This window comes from Alligator mississippiensis, chromosome 5, assembly GCF_030867095.1.
Source record: "Alligator mississippiensis isolate rAllMis1 chromosome 5, rAllMis1, whole genome shotgun sequence".
Lineage (NCBI taxonomy): Eukaryota > Metazoa > Chordata > Crocodylia > Alligatoridae > Alligator > Alligator mississippiensis.
In genome coordinates this window covers 116,029,932-116,048,632 of record NC_081828.1, presented here as the reverse complement: position 1 = coordinate 116,048,632, position 18,701 = coordinate 116,029,932, and the positions used below count along the sequence as shown (strand labels likewise).

At 40.9% G+C, this 18,701-nt stretch overlaps 1 protein-coding gene across 1 annotated transcript in view; it reads left to right on the top strand.

The window, feature by feature from the left end:
• The window catches only part of ADCY1 (adenylate cyclase 1), a 278,084-nt gene extending 265,155 nt beyond the window's left edge, over nucleotides 1–12,929 (top strand). Inside the window, exon 20 of the mRNA XM_059728633.1 lies at nucleotides 284–12,929. Coding sequence (XP_059584616.1) covers nucleotides 284–622 — 339 coding nt within the window. The 3' untranslated portion in view covers nucleotides 623–12,929. The remainder of the gene's footprint in view (nucleotides 1–283) is intronic.
• Nucleotides 12,930–18,701: the final 5,772 nt, after the last annotated feature.

The following is an 18,701-nucleotide window of genomic DNA, read 5'->3' as shown; positions in this document are numbered from 1 at the left end:
GGTGTCCACAGACAAAAATTTCTATTCCAAATATTACCACCCAGAAACTATTGGAGTTATCTGGCTCGAGATCTGATACTTACTTGAAGCCTATCATTAATTATTATTATTCCCCAAATAAGTTCCAAGTGAAACTGAAAACAAGTTATTCATTCCCTAAAGCATCTTTCATCATAAGTAGTAAAAGTGTCAGAAATATTTTTTTGTGTTTAACAATAGTAATATTATGACTACCTAATGAATAAAAGCATCAAAAACTAACACTGTTTCTCTTTACCCACAGGTGACGGAGGAAGTTCAGCGGATATTAAAGAGGTGTAGTTATGAGTTTGCATGCCGGGGAAAAGTCAGTGTAAAAGGAAAAGGTGAAATGTTGACCTATTTCCTTGAAGGAAAGGCCAATGGAGACAATTCCCAAACACGGTCTTTAAACTTAGAACGGAAAACCTACCACTATGGGAAAGCAAACATTCAAACCAAACTTGGCACCAGTTGTCCCTCGGTGTCTTCAGCGACTAGCTTTACTGTAAAACCTGGGGTTGGAACACTTCAGCCGCCAACCGCCCACACAAATCAAACACTACATTACCTTCCTTCTGTGCCAGCTGTGAAAGAGGCATAGAGCAAGGAAATTTGGTTGTGCCATTTGCAGTAAACTGAATTTGCCTGAATTTTCACCGGGAAATCAAAGGTCGTTGGCTATGGCATAAACCAAGGATCACTACAACCCAACCAAAGAGAACTTGGGAACTGCATAAATGAACTCTTGGAATGGAACAAATAAGGGCTAGCAACTTTGTTAGGTTAAGTCAAATATTGATTTTCTGGATATAAGGAATATTTTCTTGGCATTTTTAAAGGTGAATGATATAACTACAAAAAGTAAAAGTGGCACTGTATGTGTGTGCTTATACACACACACACACACACACACACACACACACACACACATATATATATATATATATATATATATATATATACACACACACACACACACACACACACCCGCACACACCCCCACAGATAGATATAGATATATATAAAATATGTATTTATTTACACATCCACCTGCAATGGCATAACAAAAAGGTTTCTCTAGTATTATAGCCAGCACTATTGGGTGTGAGGTAGTAAAGCTGCTTATAGGAACAGGAAGTTGCGTAGTTGAAAATTATCTGGGGCTATAGCAAGAATTATGGAAACCTTACTCACAGTGCTTGAAATAAGTCGATAAGAACCAGTAAGACAATTGGTAACTGAAAGCTGGACTAAGCCAACTGCAAAACTGATGCTTTTTTAAATGTTTATTGCATATTCCAGTAGCTTTGAATGGGTTGTTTTAAAATTCCAATGCAATGGTATGAAGAAATCAGAGCTTAGGAGTTTGACAGGATACTAACAAGTGTTCTATCTGTTAAAAGACAAAAAAATGTAGCTAAAATACTGCATGGAACCTTTGATCCTATGTGAGACAGAGGTGCCGTCCTGTGAGCACAGCAATATGCTTATTCAATACAGAAACAGTCTTTCCTGCTTTATGCACACTGCCAATTTTATTGAAGACAGGAACAGTGGAACACTGTTCTTACCATTTTTTCACTAAAAGCATAAATTGTGTTGCTCAGAACAAGGGATTTGGGTCTGCCGTTTTGAATTGCTCAAAGGGCTGGCCTGTATCCGTTGCAAATATGTTGTTGTTAGTATTGTTATATTTGTATGTTTGCCAACATACTTTTTTTTCCCCTTATAATTGCATGCCACTATTTCCTGATACCTACACCAAGCTCACTATTCCTAATTGTATGATTAGAGAAAAACATTTTTTTTCAAGACCTGATTCTGGAAAGCAAGCATTATGAGACTTCGCTGAGATGAGGAACATTCTCATAACTTACAAGGAGTTTAAGGGTTGATTTTAATTTACAGAAAAGAAAGCACACCTTAGTTGCTCTTAGTTTTAATATAGAGATACAGCCCACAGGGACTAGGTGCCTCAGTGTGCCATATTTCATCTTCAGTCAAGCTCATGTGAAATCCACTTCTGTATTAAAAATGAGGCAGCCACAGATCCCACTAGAGAGGGTTCCAGGCCACACATGGTACATGGATTGCTGTCACAACACCATTGGGGAAAAGCAAAAGTTAAATACTCATTCAAGCTTTCTGGAATGGAGACAAAAACTTAGGGGGGGGTGTTAAAGGTTTTTGGAGGGTTTTTTTTAATTTGCTAAAGAACAGAACTGTTGTACTTGATTTGCACCTTTTCTGCTATGTAATACAGACATTATATTCATTTATTGTCCCACTGAAGCCACTAGGGGGTTCTTTTAGTGGGAACAGTATTGGGTTTTCAGTTTCATCACTCTTCCACTACAGACATTTATGATAGCAAATTCAACTTATCTATCCTCATCACAGTAGAATCTGAACATTTAAATGAATGGGAGCCAATCCTTGTAGCCGAAACAACGGCCCATTGTGCATCACTAATTTATAGTTCTTCACTTGACTAATTTTTGTAGCAATAGTCAGTGTGTCAGCTAAATTTTTTATTTTAGAGATTGGAAAATTAGTCATGTAATTAAGACACTGAGTTGGAAAGAAATGTGATTTAGTTCTTGGCTATGCCATGGACTTCCTGTGCGATCTTCCACAAAGCACTTAATTGCTGTGTTTCTCCATTTGTAATAATGGTCCTCTGTTTCACAAGGGCGGTGTTAGGAAAAGTTCAGTAATATTTGTATAGTGCTCAAATGCTGTGGTGAGGGTGCCCATCTAAAGACCTAGGTCACGCAAATTAGAGAGAATACATTTTAACGTAACTACATAGCACTAAACTAACTTCATGCAATTTTGCAATTATATTCTTAAAATACACCTTCACATTTCCCAATTTTTATATTGGAGGAGGGAGGGGAAGAGCTCCAAAAGCCATGATAACCTGGTTACACTACTTATTCTGTAAGTTTTATATCATGTGTTACCATCATATATTAAGCTAAACTTTTAACCAAAATGGAAAATAGCATCTATTTGCAGTTCCATCAGTTAAAAATTCAGGCAGTTCAAAAGTTGTGAGTTAAAGTATCCAGTTGAGAGTCAAATTAAGCCCAGGCATAATTTCACTGATATCTAAGTAAAACACTATATCATTGCATTGATGCTATTTTAGAATAGTAGTAACACTTCAGAACTGCAATCATAGAACGAGCACCAAGGAATAATATAAATATAGTATTTCTTAGGCTCTTTTAAATTGTAGGAATTGTAGGGACAGCATTTGAAATTTTGGCATCATGGGGGGGAATAGGAGAGTGAGTGCTTAGTTCTCCGCACAGGGGCTGCTCCAGTTGTCATGGCCTCAGCAGTTGCGATGGTGCAGGCTGAGGGCTGCCATTCTGGTGCCCTCTCTAAACTGGTACCCAAGGCTGGTGGAGTCCTGCTCACACCCCAAGTTATGTTACTGGACAGGTTCCTACCAACATTTTAGCCACCACACAGCGAGCATGATTAGAAGCTTTCAGTTATATATTGCTACTGCTTTCCTCCATAATCAAAGGCATGTGACCTCAGCAAGGACACTTTCCATGTAAGCTTCAAGTATTCAGTTGTGTTTGCCATATAGAACACAGCGTGCTTTTTCTGTTCTGGTTTCTGTTTGTTTGTTATATAATAAGGAAGTGTGTCCTTTCCCCACAGCTGCATAGTTTAAGAATGCACAGTGGAGAAACATGGAAGATTTCAGCTCTAAAGCAAACAGTTTAAAAGCTATGAGCATGTGACAGTGAGATTACAGTAGAAAATGTTTTCATCAATTACAACAGGCTGTACTGTTCTACCCACCATACTATCAGTATAAGAAAACTGTGTTTTTGCCTCTCTGCTCTTTCTTCTTATTAATGATTATTTTTCCCATTTACCTTTCTCCAGGTACATTTTTTTTTTTAGTTTGCATATTCTGCCTCTCCCCCCTTTTACTCCTGTAAAACTTTAGCAACCACTATCCAGGGAAAATTACAGTAATAATTGTGTTACATCAACAAATGCAAACTTGCCAAGCTTGAGAAACTGTTCTTTATATTTCTTTGTGGCAGCCATCTGTGGATAATGTTTGGCTTAATCCAAAGCCACTAGAAGTAATTTCAAAGATTCACAATGATTTTAATGGGCTTTGGGTCAGGTCCATTATTACTCATGCAGTAATATATATTTGATGCATTGACTATTTTCCAATTCAAGCTCTGAGGTTTTTCACTGGGTGATCTTGCTGTAGCCCTACTTCTAGGGGGTCGATTCTGCCCTTTGTATGTCTGTATCTCCTTCTATTAAGGGAGCTCAGCTAGGAACATGGTGGGCAGAATTATCTCCTGTGTTTTAATTTTATTCTTGTGTAGCTGTCAGCTTGAAGCAGTTGAACCAGAATGAGCCTTTCTCTAAAGAGGTTCCACTTTTGGCAAGATGGCTTTAATGTCTGTGGGAAGCAAGCACAATATTTCACATCAGTTTGCACGTTTTCTCTTAAGATAATAGTAATAATTGAAGTCTTTCATTCTTTATATAAGCAGATAAGTATCAGAAGTCTTCAGACTTTCTTTTCTCTCTTGGGACCTAATTCAAGATGTTCCTATGCTACCTTTATCTTTAAACCGTTTTTTATTCTAACGTTGAAATTATGAACTGGCATTCAGTTGAACTACTGGCTAGATATTTCCAAACATGTTACACTTGCATTGATTAGAAAGCAATTTTACCCAGCAGGTAAAGTGAATTGTTTCTTTGTAGGTATTTTCATCTGTGAGCATTGACATTACATTGCTGTCACCTGAAACACATACATATTAGTTAACTCTGCTTTCTCCAGGTGAGATTTTTGAGAGAGCCTAAAGTTTCAACTCATTAGGTCCAAGCATGTGTTCTTTATGGGCCCCCATTGAAATCAACAAGAGTCTGAGGGGCTGGCATTCGAGAGTTGGGCCTATGGGTTCCAGATTCCACTTTTGGTTTTAATTTCTAATTAAATACTGGTGTTAATTTCCAATGCCATTACTAAAGTTGCTCTCTCTGTACAACACAGTAACTGAGAAAAGATTACAGGCCTGAATGTCTTTCTCATTTTCCCCTGTAATGCAATTACAATGCAAAGAAAATACTTGGGAAACATTGTCAGAAAACAATATATGCCCTGTGCCATTTCTGTGCTCTTGATATGAGTATATTAACAAGTAGTCAACATGAATCGTTTTCATTCATTTGATTATCTGCTTTGTAGCTGAAACAAACCATTAATTCAGTCATCAGCAAGTCCAAATTCTGTATATTTCCTGTCTAAACAGGAGGACTATTTAGCCATAATGTTCTTTCAAGTTAGAGTTTTGTATTGCAGTGAAAAGCAACATTTTTTTAATTTGTGATAAAACTGTATTATAATGCCTTATTTATTTTTAATCTTGTACAGTGTTAAAAACATTGGCCTTTCATGTATTATTCACTTTAAAATATGTATTGTATGAAATTTTGTAAATAGTTTTAGCTATGACAGGTTATTGCATGTACACTTGTATAAAAATGCAAAAAGGCACACTTTTAACAAATGTCAATGATTTTTGTAACAGAAGTTTTACATGTGCATGAAGATTATAAACCCTTTGGAAATGGACGTCCTTTCACTTTTCCTTGCAATCTACTGCATGCCACTCATGCCTGACTTCAGTAAAACAAAACAGTAAGTTTTCCTAAATGTTTTTGACATATCACTTTTGACACAGTTTAATCCACTAGTTGCATGTGCGTTCAGCAAAGCAAAATCAAAATATAAAAAAGCAAAAGAAGCAAATCTATAATATACTTATCATGGTTTGCCAACCTCAGTGTTTCTAGGCCCATAATGCGATATATGAAATGTGCTATCAACATCTATGCTATCTTTATATGGTACCTTTTGGTCCTTAGAAGCAATAAATTCCACATGCTGTAATATAAAAAGTGAACGGATATACTAGGTTATAACAGTATAACATCTGGCATTCAATGGGTACCGTTTGATGACACGTTTGGATTATGAGAGGCATCAGGGAGAAAGACCAGGTGTCTAATTCATCATTGCTGTATGCAGGTGCAACACTACTGAAGGTATAGGAGGCAAATTTGGTCCATTGATGTTACCCAGATTGTATTTTTATGTGGTAATAAGTTATTGTATCTGAAAAGTACACAATTCAAATATCATCTTTCTATATATAAAAAATAATTCTATGGCCTTATTTTGACTCATGTTGTTCCAGAATGAACTATAGTTCCAGACAAAGTACTGAATAGAATTGTTATAAAAAAATAAACTTGGCTCTTTGTTTTTTCTTTTTTTCCCCCTCTTGAATCTCCCCTATAAAGTACCAGTCCTGCTCCCGTTGAAGTTAATGACACAGCCTCCATTGATTTACAGTGTACCAAAACCAAAGGTAGATTATGATATCAGTACACTGGTAGAATAGAGCAGAATTTAATGCTCCAGTTGATTGGAGCTTATGCTTCAGAGGAATTTAATCTGGTCTCTTACATAGGAAAAATGGCTTTTGAATAATTTCTCTATAATCTCCTATGAAAACATGAATCCTAAAGATACTGGTTTTACAGTTAACAAGAAAAATAACAAGCATGCATCATTTTTGAAGCTGTACTATCTTGTCTTGTAGCTAGGTAGTATTTGATGAATTATTTAAACAACTGCTATATAATAAGTCAATAATATAATGTGAGATCACTAACCACAGCATGGCACTGAGGTTGGTGGCTTTGGGGAAAAGTGCACATGTGCTCTATGTCATGTGCAGGACTTGTTCTGTGGTTAACATGAACTTTTTATATTTTGTAGGTTTATATTTAGTATAGTAATAGTACTTAAAACTTATTTGACTGAATTGGTCACATGGCTGCATGATTAATTAACATGACTCTTTCTACAAGTAACCTTGTCATCATAAATGAAAACATTGATCCTTACTTCATACCTCAAGTACTTTTAATCACAAATCTATATATTGTAATATTGGCTTCACATAATTTGATAGTTAATCATGGAAATATGATATTCATCTCAAATTCAGTGGATGCTTAATTGCAAATGTGATGTAATTATTATGATGACAACTTGAACTATGCCTCAACCTCTCCACCCTTCAGCCTGACATTCTTCTATTTCTTTCCTCGCCGGTTCCTCTCCTTTTTTGTTCCCTTCCTTGCCCAGCTTTTGGACATGCATTCACCCATCATGGCTGCCCATTCAGCCCCATCATGGTCCTAGTTTCTGTCTACTTTGTTTTGTTTTCAAAAACAAAACTAAGAAATAAGAGCACATGTAAACAGGATCTGCCTATTGGCCAGTATTTCCATTTTGAAATGTCAAACAGCACATGTAAGCCAATGGAGCAAATGGGTGCTTTGAAGCAGGACAGTCATAAGCAGAAAGCAGAGTGTGGCCAACTAGAGAAAGGGATGAAAAATCTGCAGTCAGTGATCAGTGGAGGGAAGAGCAGTAAGGCTGGATCCTGCTCCTTTAGAAACCAATGACAATACTCGCAGTGGGTTCAGTGGCACTGGATCAGGTTCTAATGCCCTAAGTCAGCATCCTACTCAAGTGCACACTTCATATCAATAGGAATAAAGCATGTGCTTAAAGTTGTTATTATTCCAGTGCTTGGCTGAATCAGGTCCTAAATTTTAAAGCTTGTTTACAGTTCATGGTAATGTATAACATCTCTCAATGAACTGTTTTTGAATTGTCTTAAGAATTTTAAAAAAATACTTTGGAATGCTATTTTCTTCTTTCAATGCCTGTTTTATAACAATAAAGCATTTTAGATGATAGATTAGCACTAGCTCATGTGCAGAGCCAACATGCTGGCTGGAGGCTTTTGGCTTTTCTTGTGCCTTACCACGTGCTTTAGGGGACTGCTTCTCTGACCTGTTACTCCAGATTTAGCCCACCATGGCTCCAATGAAGCCAAGTCATACTGGTAGGAGAGAATGGAGAAGCAAGCTCCAAGGGTGGCATCTGTATGGAGCATTTTTGTCACTTTCATCCCCAGCTTCGTCCAGCACCAGCACAGCTGCACTAATACTAGATTTGTGGGTCAATCTTTTAAATAGTATACAGCTCCCACTGAGGAAGTCCAAACAGGGGGACAGAGTTTCCAGCATGTCAGGTTAACTGTTCCTAAAATCTGGCTCCTGAGTTTGGTGCCTAAAAAGGGTAGCTGAGCAACTTTTGAAAATCTGGCCTTACTGTGCAGAACAGGTTGAGAAAACACATAGGTAAAATGTCTGTTCACAGACTACACCGAACTCCTATCTCTTGCTAGCACCACTATAGCTGTATCCATGCTAGGCTAAAGGTGTTAGAACTGCTAAAAACTGTCATCGTAGAGTAGGCCAATGCCAAGGTGTGCATTAAATACAGCAATGCTGCACACTGTTGTGTCTTATTGCTCAAGTGCCTGGCATGCTGCTTGTATCCTAGATGTGTCAAAGCTAGGAGCAGTTAACAAAAAAACTAGAGATTGGAGTTAACAGACTGAAAGCATTTTAAGCTCTTTTAACTGGCTCTTTAGAATTTGGGTGGCTTGGGGGGTTTCTTCCTATTACTTTAAAGTGGAATCAAGTGATACATCAACATGTTCCGATTTAAATGTAGTTCAATTTAAGGTGAACTGTGTGTGTGTTATCACAAAGAATTTCTTTGTGTTTAACAAAATCGCCACAATAAAAATCCTTCTCCCAATGGTATTCTTGCTTTTACTTTTATAGCAATGTTGATTTATATAAGGCTTGATTTGGAAAAATAAGTGTGATTCTAAACCAACTGCCTAATTTGCATCTGTGCACGCTGGCATTTCTGTGTACAAATTTGGATTAATCATATGTAAATGAAAGAATTGCAGAGTCTAATGGGCTCTCACAGGTCATTTAGTCCAATCTTCCTGAATGGATGCAGGGCTGGTTATTCCTAAAATGTCCCAGATAGATGCTAATCCAATGTTTTTTTGTGAACCTCCACTGAATAAAATTCCACAAGTTTCTTAGGCAGCTTGTCCTACTCTTCCTGTAGTTAGGTCAGTTGTGAGGAAATGCTTCCTAAAATGATTTTGTAGTAGTTTAAACATGTTAATGTTGAGTTATCTCCTGTGCATCAGTGCAGCCAGGCAAAGACTTATAAAACTTGAAATGGGAAAGAGTTATAAAACTCTGGGAGGGGTAAAACCAATACACTTCCTTAGAAGTTAAAAACAGAATTCAATGGAGAATACCTTTCTATAAAATTTTGAAACAACATTGAACCCGTAATAGGGATTAAATTTTTAATGAAATTTAGCAGAGCCTCTCCAGCTTTAACCTTCCTTCATTTGGGGTCAGAGTTAGGGTGATTTAGCTAACTGGGATCATTACAGGATTGCATTAGATAAGGAGTGGGCAAAATATGGCTTGTGGGCCAGATCTGGTCCACCAAGGGATTTTGTTCAATTTGCAGCAGGTCTTTTGGCCCCACCTGGCCCAGGCACAGGGGGGGAAGCCCAGGCTGTGGCATGTGCAGCTGGTTATGCTACCCCCTAGTATGCAGCAGGGCTGGGGCAGCAATAATGGCCAGACTCGCTTCCCAGCAGCCCCAGCAGTGGCAGCTCCTTCTGGCTGCCACTGCCACTAGCCCCAACCCACTGCCTAGGCACCTCGACCCAACTGCCTCACACCCATTGCCAGCAGTGGGACTCATGTGGGCAGGACATGCAGCTGGGTGGATGTAATAGGGGTGACAGCGGATGGGGAGTGGCGTCCAGGAGGAGGACAGGTGGGTGGGGCCAGGATCACAGGGCAGTGCCAGCGCAGGGCTGAGGGCTGGGGCAGAGCTGTGATCTGCTCCCTGTACAGCCCCACCAGTGGAACTCATAGCCATCTCAGGGGTGTGTGGGAAGTGCCTTGGGCCTTGTCCCTTCACTGTCATGGCCCCACAATCCAAATTGCAGCCTCAGCCCCACCAGCCCATCCCCCTCTTGAATGCTGTTCCCTGCCTGCCTGCAGCCTGATCCCATCCACCTAGCTGAGCACAAAGCAGAGTCACTTAGTTTTGATGAGATATTGGAGGTGAGGGGTACTGACCTGGCACGGGTCATAGAAGAATGTCAGGTTAACCCAGCCCACAACAGCTCACCAAAATTCCGTAAGTGACCTTTGGGCCCAAATAATGGCCCATCCCTGCATTAGATCGTAACAGTTAATGTATGCTTTCAAATAGGTCTTTTCCATAAGGTATTGATGTGCAAATGACCAAATTGGACCTGGAATTCAGGTAATTGTGACCTGAAATTTCACATGCAATTTTGAAAATAAGTCACTGTCCCATTAAATATATATGCATACCTTTCTAAAGTCCAGTATTTGGGGCCAATATCTGTAGCAGGATAATCTGTGCTGCAATCAGGAGATATCTGTTGATGCATTTACACCTTTGATCCACCATTGGGTTCTGTGCCCATACACATGGAAGGTGTACCCATGTGTACTCCTTTTGGAAGCAGCATTTGGGGCTATTAAGCAAACCAATATATAGTAATGCTGCTTTTGCACCACATGTCTATTAGGACGAATCATTTTGCTTCTTATTAGGATTGAGTCTCACTATTAAGCATTTACAACAATGTACATATTTGTATTTTTCAGAAAAATTGTATAATATTTCAATTGAAATAATAGAATAGTATTTAAAACATGTTTTTTTAAATACTGTAGACTTGCAGGTCTTCTACCTGATTTTACAGTCTGTGAAGATGCCCTTTAAACTTTTCAGTTTAAATTATTACTGATTTTCATTACATGCCATATTCATTCCAGTTTCTTAAAATCAAAGTCTATTTGTTGAATGCCTGAAAAGAGCCAAATTCTCCTCACTTATGCACACAAATAGTCCTGTTAAAGTTATTGACAATATTTACATGAGTAAGGACAGTAAGATTTCTCTTACGGTCCATTCTTTAGGGAAAGATTGCTGCTTTATGAAGAGAGACATTTGTGGGACTCTCAAACACATTTCCTATTAGTTAGACACGTGTTGTTGCTAGGCACCTTTGTTGAATTTCACTTTTGCCTGTAATTTAGCTTGCATGGATTGTCAATTTGGAATTTCCTTTTATATAAAAAGAATATTAATACTGATTTCAATTCCAGTGACTTAATTAAAGCCCCCAGTTTAAATACTGGCCCAACCAAGGCTACTGGAAGTTTTGTTGCTGGCTTCAGTTGGGTCAGGATTTTGAATGGGGCCTCTGATTTTGAAGGTGAGGTGTGAAGCAAAAATGCAATCTAAAGTAAACATAATATTGAAGATAAGGTATGCAGTATAAAATATAGTTATATTCTGCGGGATGCAGCACACAATTTTTAATATTTTAAGCATAAATCCTCTGTATGCTTCCCAGATTGTTTTGAATATCCTAGACATGTTTAAAGAATAAATTATGCTGCAGAGAAACTGCAAAAGGGATGAAATTCAAGTCCAACTGGAGTTCTGATGATTTCCTAGAGGTCAGGATTTTTTCACTGTACCAGCGTCCAACTGGCACTTTAATGTTAGTTACTCCTTGTGTTGCCCTCAAGAGATTTTTTGTGTTTTCTAGGACCTCATTTTTCATGACTGGTCTAGATGGCCCATAAGACATTCTAAAGGGTTTCTTTGATGGTCTAACTTGAGAAGAGTACAAAGGATGTACGCTGCCTGCTCTCTACCTCCTGTGTTTTTGCTTTCTACTAATGAAAGGTCCAATACCAAACGGGTAGAAAGCAGAAAATACAATGTGTCTAGCTCTACAATCAAAATCTTCCTCTCATGAAATGATAGTCAACTTTTTTATCCATTGAAGCTCCATGAAATGCTTAAGGGTGTCCCAAAGACATTTAAACTTATCAATAAGAAGAGAAATTCTAAGAGGAGAAAGAGCCTAGTATAAAGTAATTCTGCTTTATATATTCAGATATATATGATAACACATGCTTCAATGCACTGCATGCATTATTAAAGAGGAGATTTAAGTAAGCAGTAATTGTATTCATTCAGTAATTTACAAAGGCATTCAGTAGAAATAATCCTATCTGCTGTTTAACCTGCACTACAAGAAGCTTGCAATTAATTGTATATTCTTTCCAACTTGTTTGCACAATACAAGTTATTTAAAATGTGTTCTTTATCACCATATACAGTACAAAGCAAACTAACATTTCCCTCAGTTTTGTTGGTATAAAGAGCTTATAGAAGATCTTCATAAGCCTGATTTAAAACCCATTGAAGTTGATGAAAGCATTGACTCCAGTCAGCTTTGGATCAGGTTTAATATTATGGGACCAGTTACTCTCCCACTAATGTCAAAGTGGGGGAGAAAGAGTTAACCATTGACTTCAAAGGGAACAGGATGAGGCCTACTGTGTTGTTATGGACCATCTATGTAGGTAAACAGTATGAATCTTCATAGCTTTAAGGAACACACTAGTGGGTGAAGATGTCATTTTTTCAATCTACTGTAGCCCACTGATGCTTAAAGGAAATATTTTATATATCTACACACACGCACATATACACTATATATAAATACATACAGTACAAATACAATAACTTAACACTGGGTAACTTCTAATGATAGATTTGCATAAATAATACGGGTCTATTTTTATGTAAATAGAATATTGTAGAGAATCTTCCAGTCTTTTTCAGGATTGTTAAATTGAGAAGAGCAATTGAATATTTGTCCTATTTTTTATGTTACAAAGTGAATGGACTGAAATGTTAAATGTGAATGTAAATTTCTTATTGCAACTTTTATACTGAGTGTTTGCACTACTACAATTTCTGGAACCTAATTAAAAAATAAAGGAAAAATTTGCTTGAATAAACAGTTGTTTTCCTGAGTGATATTAATTCCATCACACTAAACTGTTCTAGAAGGTTGCTTTTCACAGTCTAAGAACTCTAGAAATCTTACAATTTTATATTCACAATTGCCTTAGACCAAGGGTGTCAAGATATGCTTGAGGGCCAGATCTGGCCCATGAACATTGTCATCCAGGGCCCAGTACTGCCCCTGGGTCTCAAGAGTTGACCTGAGTGCAATATGTGCCAGACCAGCCCTGGACACAGGGCCTGGCAGGTGCACTGCACGCTAGATCCGCTTGCACGCAGCACCCACTCCGGCCAGTTCAGCAACTGCACTGTATGTGGTGCCCACCTAGGCCAGTCCATAACGATGCCACATGGGCAGAGACCCACTCCGGCTATTTGCAGCACAGCCCTAGAGCAGATGCCATGTGTGCTAGATCTGGCGTGCAGAGGGGATGACAGGGGAAGTGCTTGGGGATCCGTGGGCCTGATCCAGCCCGGGGACCAGCCCTGTACAACTAATCTGGCCGTGGGGCCAGATACATTGGCCACACCCCTGCCTTATACTACAATGCCCTATGGGCTGAGTCCTACTTCCGTTGTGAGTTTTGCATTGACTAGACCATATGCACCTATACCCTCCGCAAAAGCAGAGAGAAGCAAAAAAGTGCAAATACTGGTAAAATGTGGCCACAGAGAAGTGCAGGAGCAACTAGACTGCAGGCTACCTCCTTTCCCCCCCAGCAGTAGATTTATATAACACACCCAATGGGAAGTTTTTATTTTCATAGATTCATAGATATTAGGGTTGGAAGGGACATCAATAGGTCATCAAGTCTGACCCCCTGCATAGGCAGGAAAGAGGACTGGGGCCAAATGACCCCAGCTAGATGCTTGTCCAGTCTTCCCTTGAAGACCCCCAAGGTGGAGGAGAGCACCACCTCCCTTGGAAACCCATTCCAGATTCTGGCAACCTTTACTGTGAAGAAGTTCTTTCTAATGTCCAACCTAAATCTGCTCTCCATCAATCTGTGGCCATTGTTCCTAGTTACTGCAGGGGTACCCTAGTAAATAGAGCATCTCCTATTCCCTGCTTCTCTTGCAAAAGCTGAAGAGACCTAGGTCCCTCAGTTTCTCCTCATAGGGCCTTGCCTGCAGGCCTCTGACCATACGAGTGTCCCTCCTCTGAACCTTCTCAAAATTCTCCGCATTCCTCTTCAAGTGGGGCACCCAAAACTGGATGCAGCACTCCAACTGTGGCCTGACTTGTGCCACATAGAAGGAAAGCATCACCTCCCTGGACCTGTTCGGCAGCCTTGTTGATCACTCCTTCACATTGACGATTCATGTTCATCTTGGAGTCAGCTATGACTCCAAGATCCCTTTCTGCTGCTGTGCTGCTGAGAAGGTCATCCCCCAGCCTGTAAGTGTGTTGGTGGGGTTTTTGTGCCCAGGTGCAGCACTTTGCACTTGTCTTTGTTGAACTGCATCCTATTTCATTCTGCCCATTTTCCAACATGTCCAGATCCCCCTGGATCCATTCCCTACCCTCTGGTATGTTAACTTTGCCCCATAATTTGGTATCATTTGCGAACTTGGACAGAGTGCTCTCTATGCCTTCATTCAAGTCACTGATGAAGACATTGAATAGCACTGATCCAAGGACCGAGCCTTGCAGGACTGCACTGCCCACATCTTTCCATGTCAATATCGACCCATCCTCTGTGGGTGCAATCCCTAAGCCAATTTGCCATCCACCTGACCATATAATCATCTATATCACAGCCCCTCAGTTTATTTATGAGAACAGAATGGGATACCATGTCGAAGGCCTTCTTAAAGTCTAGGTAGATGACATGTACCTCAGCTTCTGCGTCTAAGCATTTTGTGACCTGGTCATAAAAAGAAACAAGGTTAGTCAGGCAGGATCTACCTGCAGTGAACCTGTGCCGATTCCCTTTCAGCATTATTTCCCCTGCTGGGCTCCTTCAAATGTGATCCTTAATCATTTTTTCCACAATTTTCCCAAGGATAGAGATGAGACTAACTGGCCTATAGTTTCCTGGTTCATCCCTCCTCCCCTTCTTGAAAATAGGGACCACATTGGCCCTTTTCCAGTCCTCTGGGACCTGACCAGAGCACCATGAGCGCCTGCGGCTCTACTATGACACTGGCCAATTCCTTCAGCACCCTTGGATGAAGTTAATCCAGGCCCACTGATTTGAACACATCCAGCCTCTCCAAGTGCCCCTTCACTTAGTCTGCGCTAACAGTTGGTGGGCTGGTGTCCCTCCTGTGTCTGTCTATGATCCAATTGGGAGATTTGTTTTGGTCTGTGTCTATGAATACAGATGCAAAGAACTCATTGAAAAGTTCAGCTTTGTTCCCCCTCTCTGTCACCAATTGCCCTAGTTTGTCCTATAAGGGTCCTACACTATCCTGTGCCTTTCTTTTGCTCCCTATATACCTGAAGAAGGACTTTTTGTTGTCCTTAATTTTTGTTGCCAGCCTAAGTTCTAATTCTGCTTTGGCCTTAACCAATTCCCTGCAAGTGCGAGCCAGGGGGGTATACTCCTCCTTGGTAGCTACCCGCTGTTTCCACAGCCTATATACCTCTTTTTTTGCCCTTAGGCTTTCCTGGACTTCCCTGTTCAGCCAAGAGGGCTTCTTGGCCCCTTTGCCCCCTTTTATGTGCAATGTGATTGTCTCCTTCTGTTCCCATAGGATCACCCCTTTGAGGAACAGGACAGAATTTAGTAGGGGTCCTATTCCTTTGAGGAATAGGACCCCTACTAAATGGGCAGAAGCAATTGGTGACAGACAGGGGGAACAAGGCTGAACTCCTCAATGAGTTCTTTGCCTCAGTGTTCCTAAGTGAGGGGAAAGACAAGTCTCTCACTGGGATTGTAGAGAGGTAGCAGCAAGGCGCAAGACTACCATGCGTAGACCCTGAGATGGTGCAGAGTCACTTGGAGGAACTGGATGCGTTTAAGTCGGCAGGCCCGGATGAGCTCCATCCGAGGGTACTGAAGGTACTGGCCGACGTCATTGCACAGCCACTGGAGGGAATATTTGAACGCTCGTGGTGCACAGGTCAAGTCCCAGAGGACTGGAAAAGGGCCAATGTGGTCCCCATTTTCAAGAAGGGGAGGAAGGAGGACCTGGGCAACTATAGGCCAGGAGGCTCAGTCTCACCTCCATCCTTGGCAAAGTCTTTGAAAAAATGATCAAGGCTCACATTTGCGAGAGCCCGGCAGGACAAATTATGCTGAAGGGAAACCAGCACGGGTTCGTAGCAGGCAGATCATGCCTGACTAATCTAGTCTCTTTTTATGACCAGGTTACAAAATGCCTGGATGCAGGAGTAGGGGTGGATGTCATATACTTAGACTTCAGGAAGACCTTCGATATGGTATCCCACCCCATACTGGTGAACAAGTTAAGAGGCTGTGACTTGGATGACTACACAGTCCAGTGGGTGGCAAATTGACTAGAGGGTCGCACCCAGAGAGTCGTAGTGGATGGGTCGGTTTCGACCTGGAAGGGTGTGGGCAGTGGGGTCCCGCAGGGCTCAGTCCTTGGACCGATACTCTTCAATGTCTTCATCAGCGACTTGGACAAGGGAGTGAAGTGTACTCTGTCCAAGTTTGCGGATGACACAAAACTGCGGGGAGAAGTGGACACGCCGGAGGGCAGGGAACAGCTACAAGCAGACCTGGACAGGTTGGACAAATGGGCAGAAAACAACAGAATGCAATTCAACAAGGAGAAATGCAAAGTGCTGCACCTTGGGAGGAAAAATGTCCAGCATACGTACCGCCTAGGAAATGACCTGCTTGGTGGCACGGAAATGGAAAGGGATCTTGGAGTCCTAGTGGACTCCAAGATGAACATGAGTCGGCAGTGTGACGAAGCCATCAGAAAAGCCAATGGCACTTTACCGTGCATCAGTAGATGCATGACGAATAGATCCAAGGAGGTGATACTTCCCCTCTATCAGGCACTGGTCAGACCGCAGTTGGACTACTGCGTGCAATTCTGGGCGCCGGACTTCAAGAGGGATGCGGATAACCTGGAGAGGGTCCAGAGAATGGCCACTCATATGATTAAGGGCTTGCAGGCCAAGCCCTACGAGGAGAGACTAGAGAACCTAGACCTTTTCAGCCTCCGCAAGAGAAGGTTGAGAGGCGACCTTGTGGCTGCCTATAAGTTCATCACAGGGGCACAGAAGGGAATTGGTGAGGTTTTATTCACCAAGGCGCCCCCGGGGGTTACAAGAAATAATGGCCACAAGCTAGCAGAGAGCAGATTTAGACTGGACATTAGGAAGAACTTCTTCACATTTAGAGTGGCCAAGGTCTGGAATGGGCTCCCAAGAGAGGTGGTGCTCTCCCCTACCCTGGGGGTCTTCAAGAGGAGGTTGGATATGCATCTAGCTGGGATCATCTAGACCCAGCACTCTTTCCTGCCAATGCAGGGGGTCAGACTCGATGATCTATTGAGGTCCCTTCTGGCCCTAATATCTATGAATCTATGAACGACCACCCTTCCTAGACCCCCATTTTGCCAATGCTCTTAACTCACTAATTAATCTCCTGACCACACTGAAGTTAGCCTTTCTGAAGTCTAGTACTTCAGCCCTGCTGGTTAGTTTACCCACCCTTTGCCGGATTGATTGAATTCACTATCGATGGTCACTATCCCCTAGGTTAACTTGTACCTGCAGCTTCCCCACCAGGTCATCCTCTGTAGCTAACACCAAATCCAGCAAGGCGTTTCCCCTAGTGGGATCGTATACCTCCTGCATTAGGTGGAAGTCCTGTATGCAGGTTAAGAACCTATGCGTGTGGTTAGATTTGGCTGACTGCTCCCAGCAGATGTCAGGGTCATTTAGACCACCCATGACAACCATCTCTCTCGACCATATAGCCTCTGAGAGCTGTCTGGAGAATTCCAGGTCTAACTCATCCTTGTGGTGTGGCAGTCTATAGTAGATCCCCACTACCAAGTCCCTTTCCCTCCAACCCTCTTGTATCCTGACCCACAGTACCTTGGTTTGGCCGTCCTCTGATCCCATCTTGAGTATAAAGGATGTATATTGTTCTTTAACACAGAGAGCAACACCCATCCCTTTTTTCCCCGCACTCTATCCCATCTGTACAACCTGTAATCCTCAATGCCTACTGCCCAATATTGAGTAGGGTCCCACCAGGTTTCAGTTAATCCAACCATTCATTAATATAATGAATGCTACATGAAAACTGAGAACTGGTCTACATAAAAAAGTAGCACCGTTTAACTAGAACTAGTTTAACAGATCAGATAGGAGTTTTGTGCTGGTGTGACTATGTGGACATTCCTAAATAATTGTATCAATTATTATACATTGATTGTGTTTGCCAATTTGTTAGATATCTAGTGAAGTTCATATGAGGCACTCTTTTTGTGAAATAAATGTGTCCACATCAGGTACTGATAGTGACAGTTAAATCAGGTCTCAGCATATATGTCAGGCTCAGTGCTATTATACCAATACAAAAAGGTATTGGTTGGTGTCAGAAAAGTAAAATAATAGTGTATCATCATTATTGTTATGAACTAGTCAATTTCAGTGTTTCCATCACTTCAGTGGGATTTTGATAGCTCCCTAAAGAGAAGCTTTGAAGAAAGTGAGATGATGAGCCTAAGGTATTTACACAGCTGAGAGGAAAATTCATAATGCATTCATTCAAACTGAGGTCTAGATTCTGCTGTTTGACATGTACAAATAATTCTCAGAGGTGTACAATGT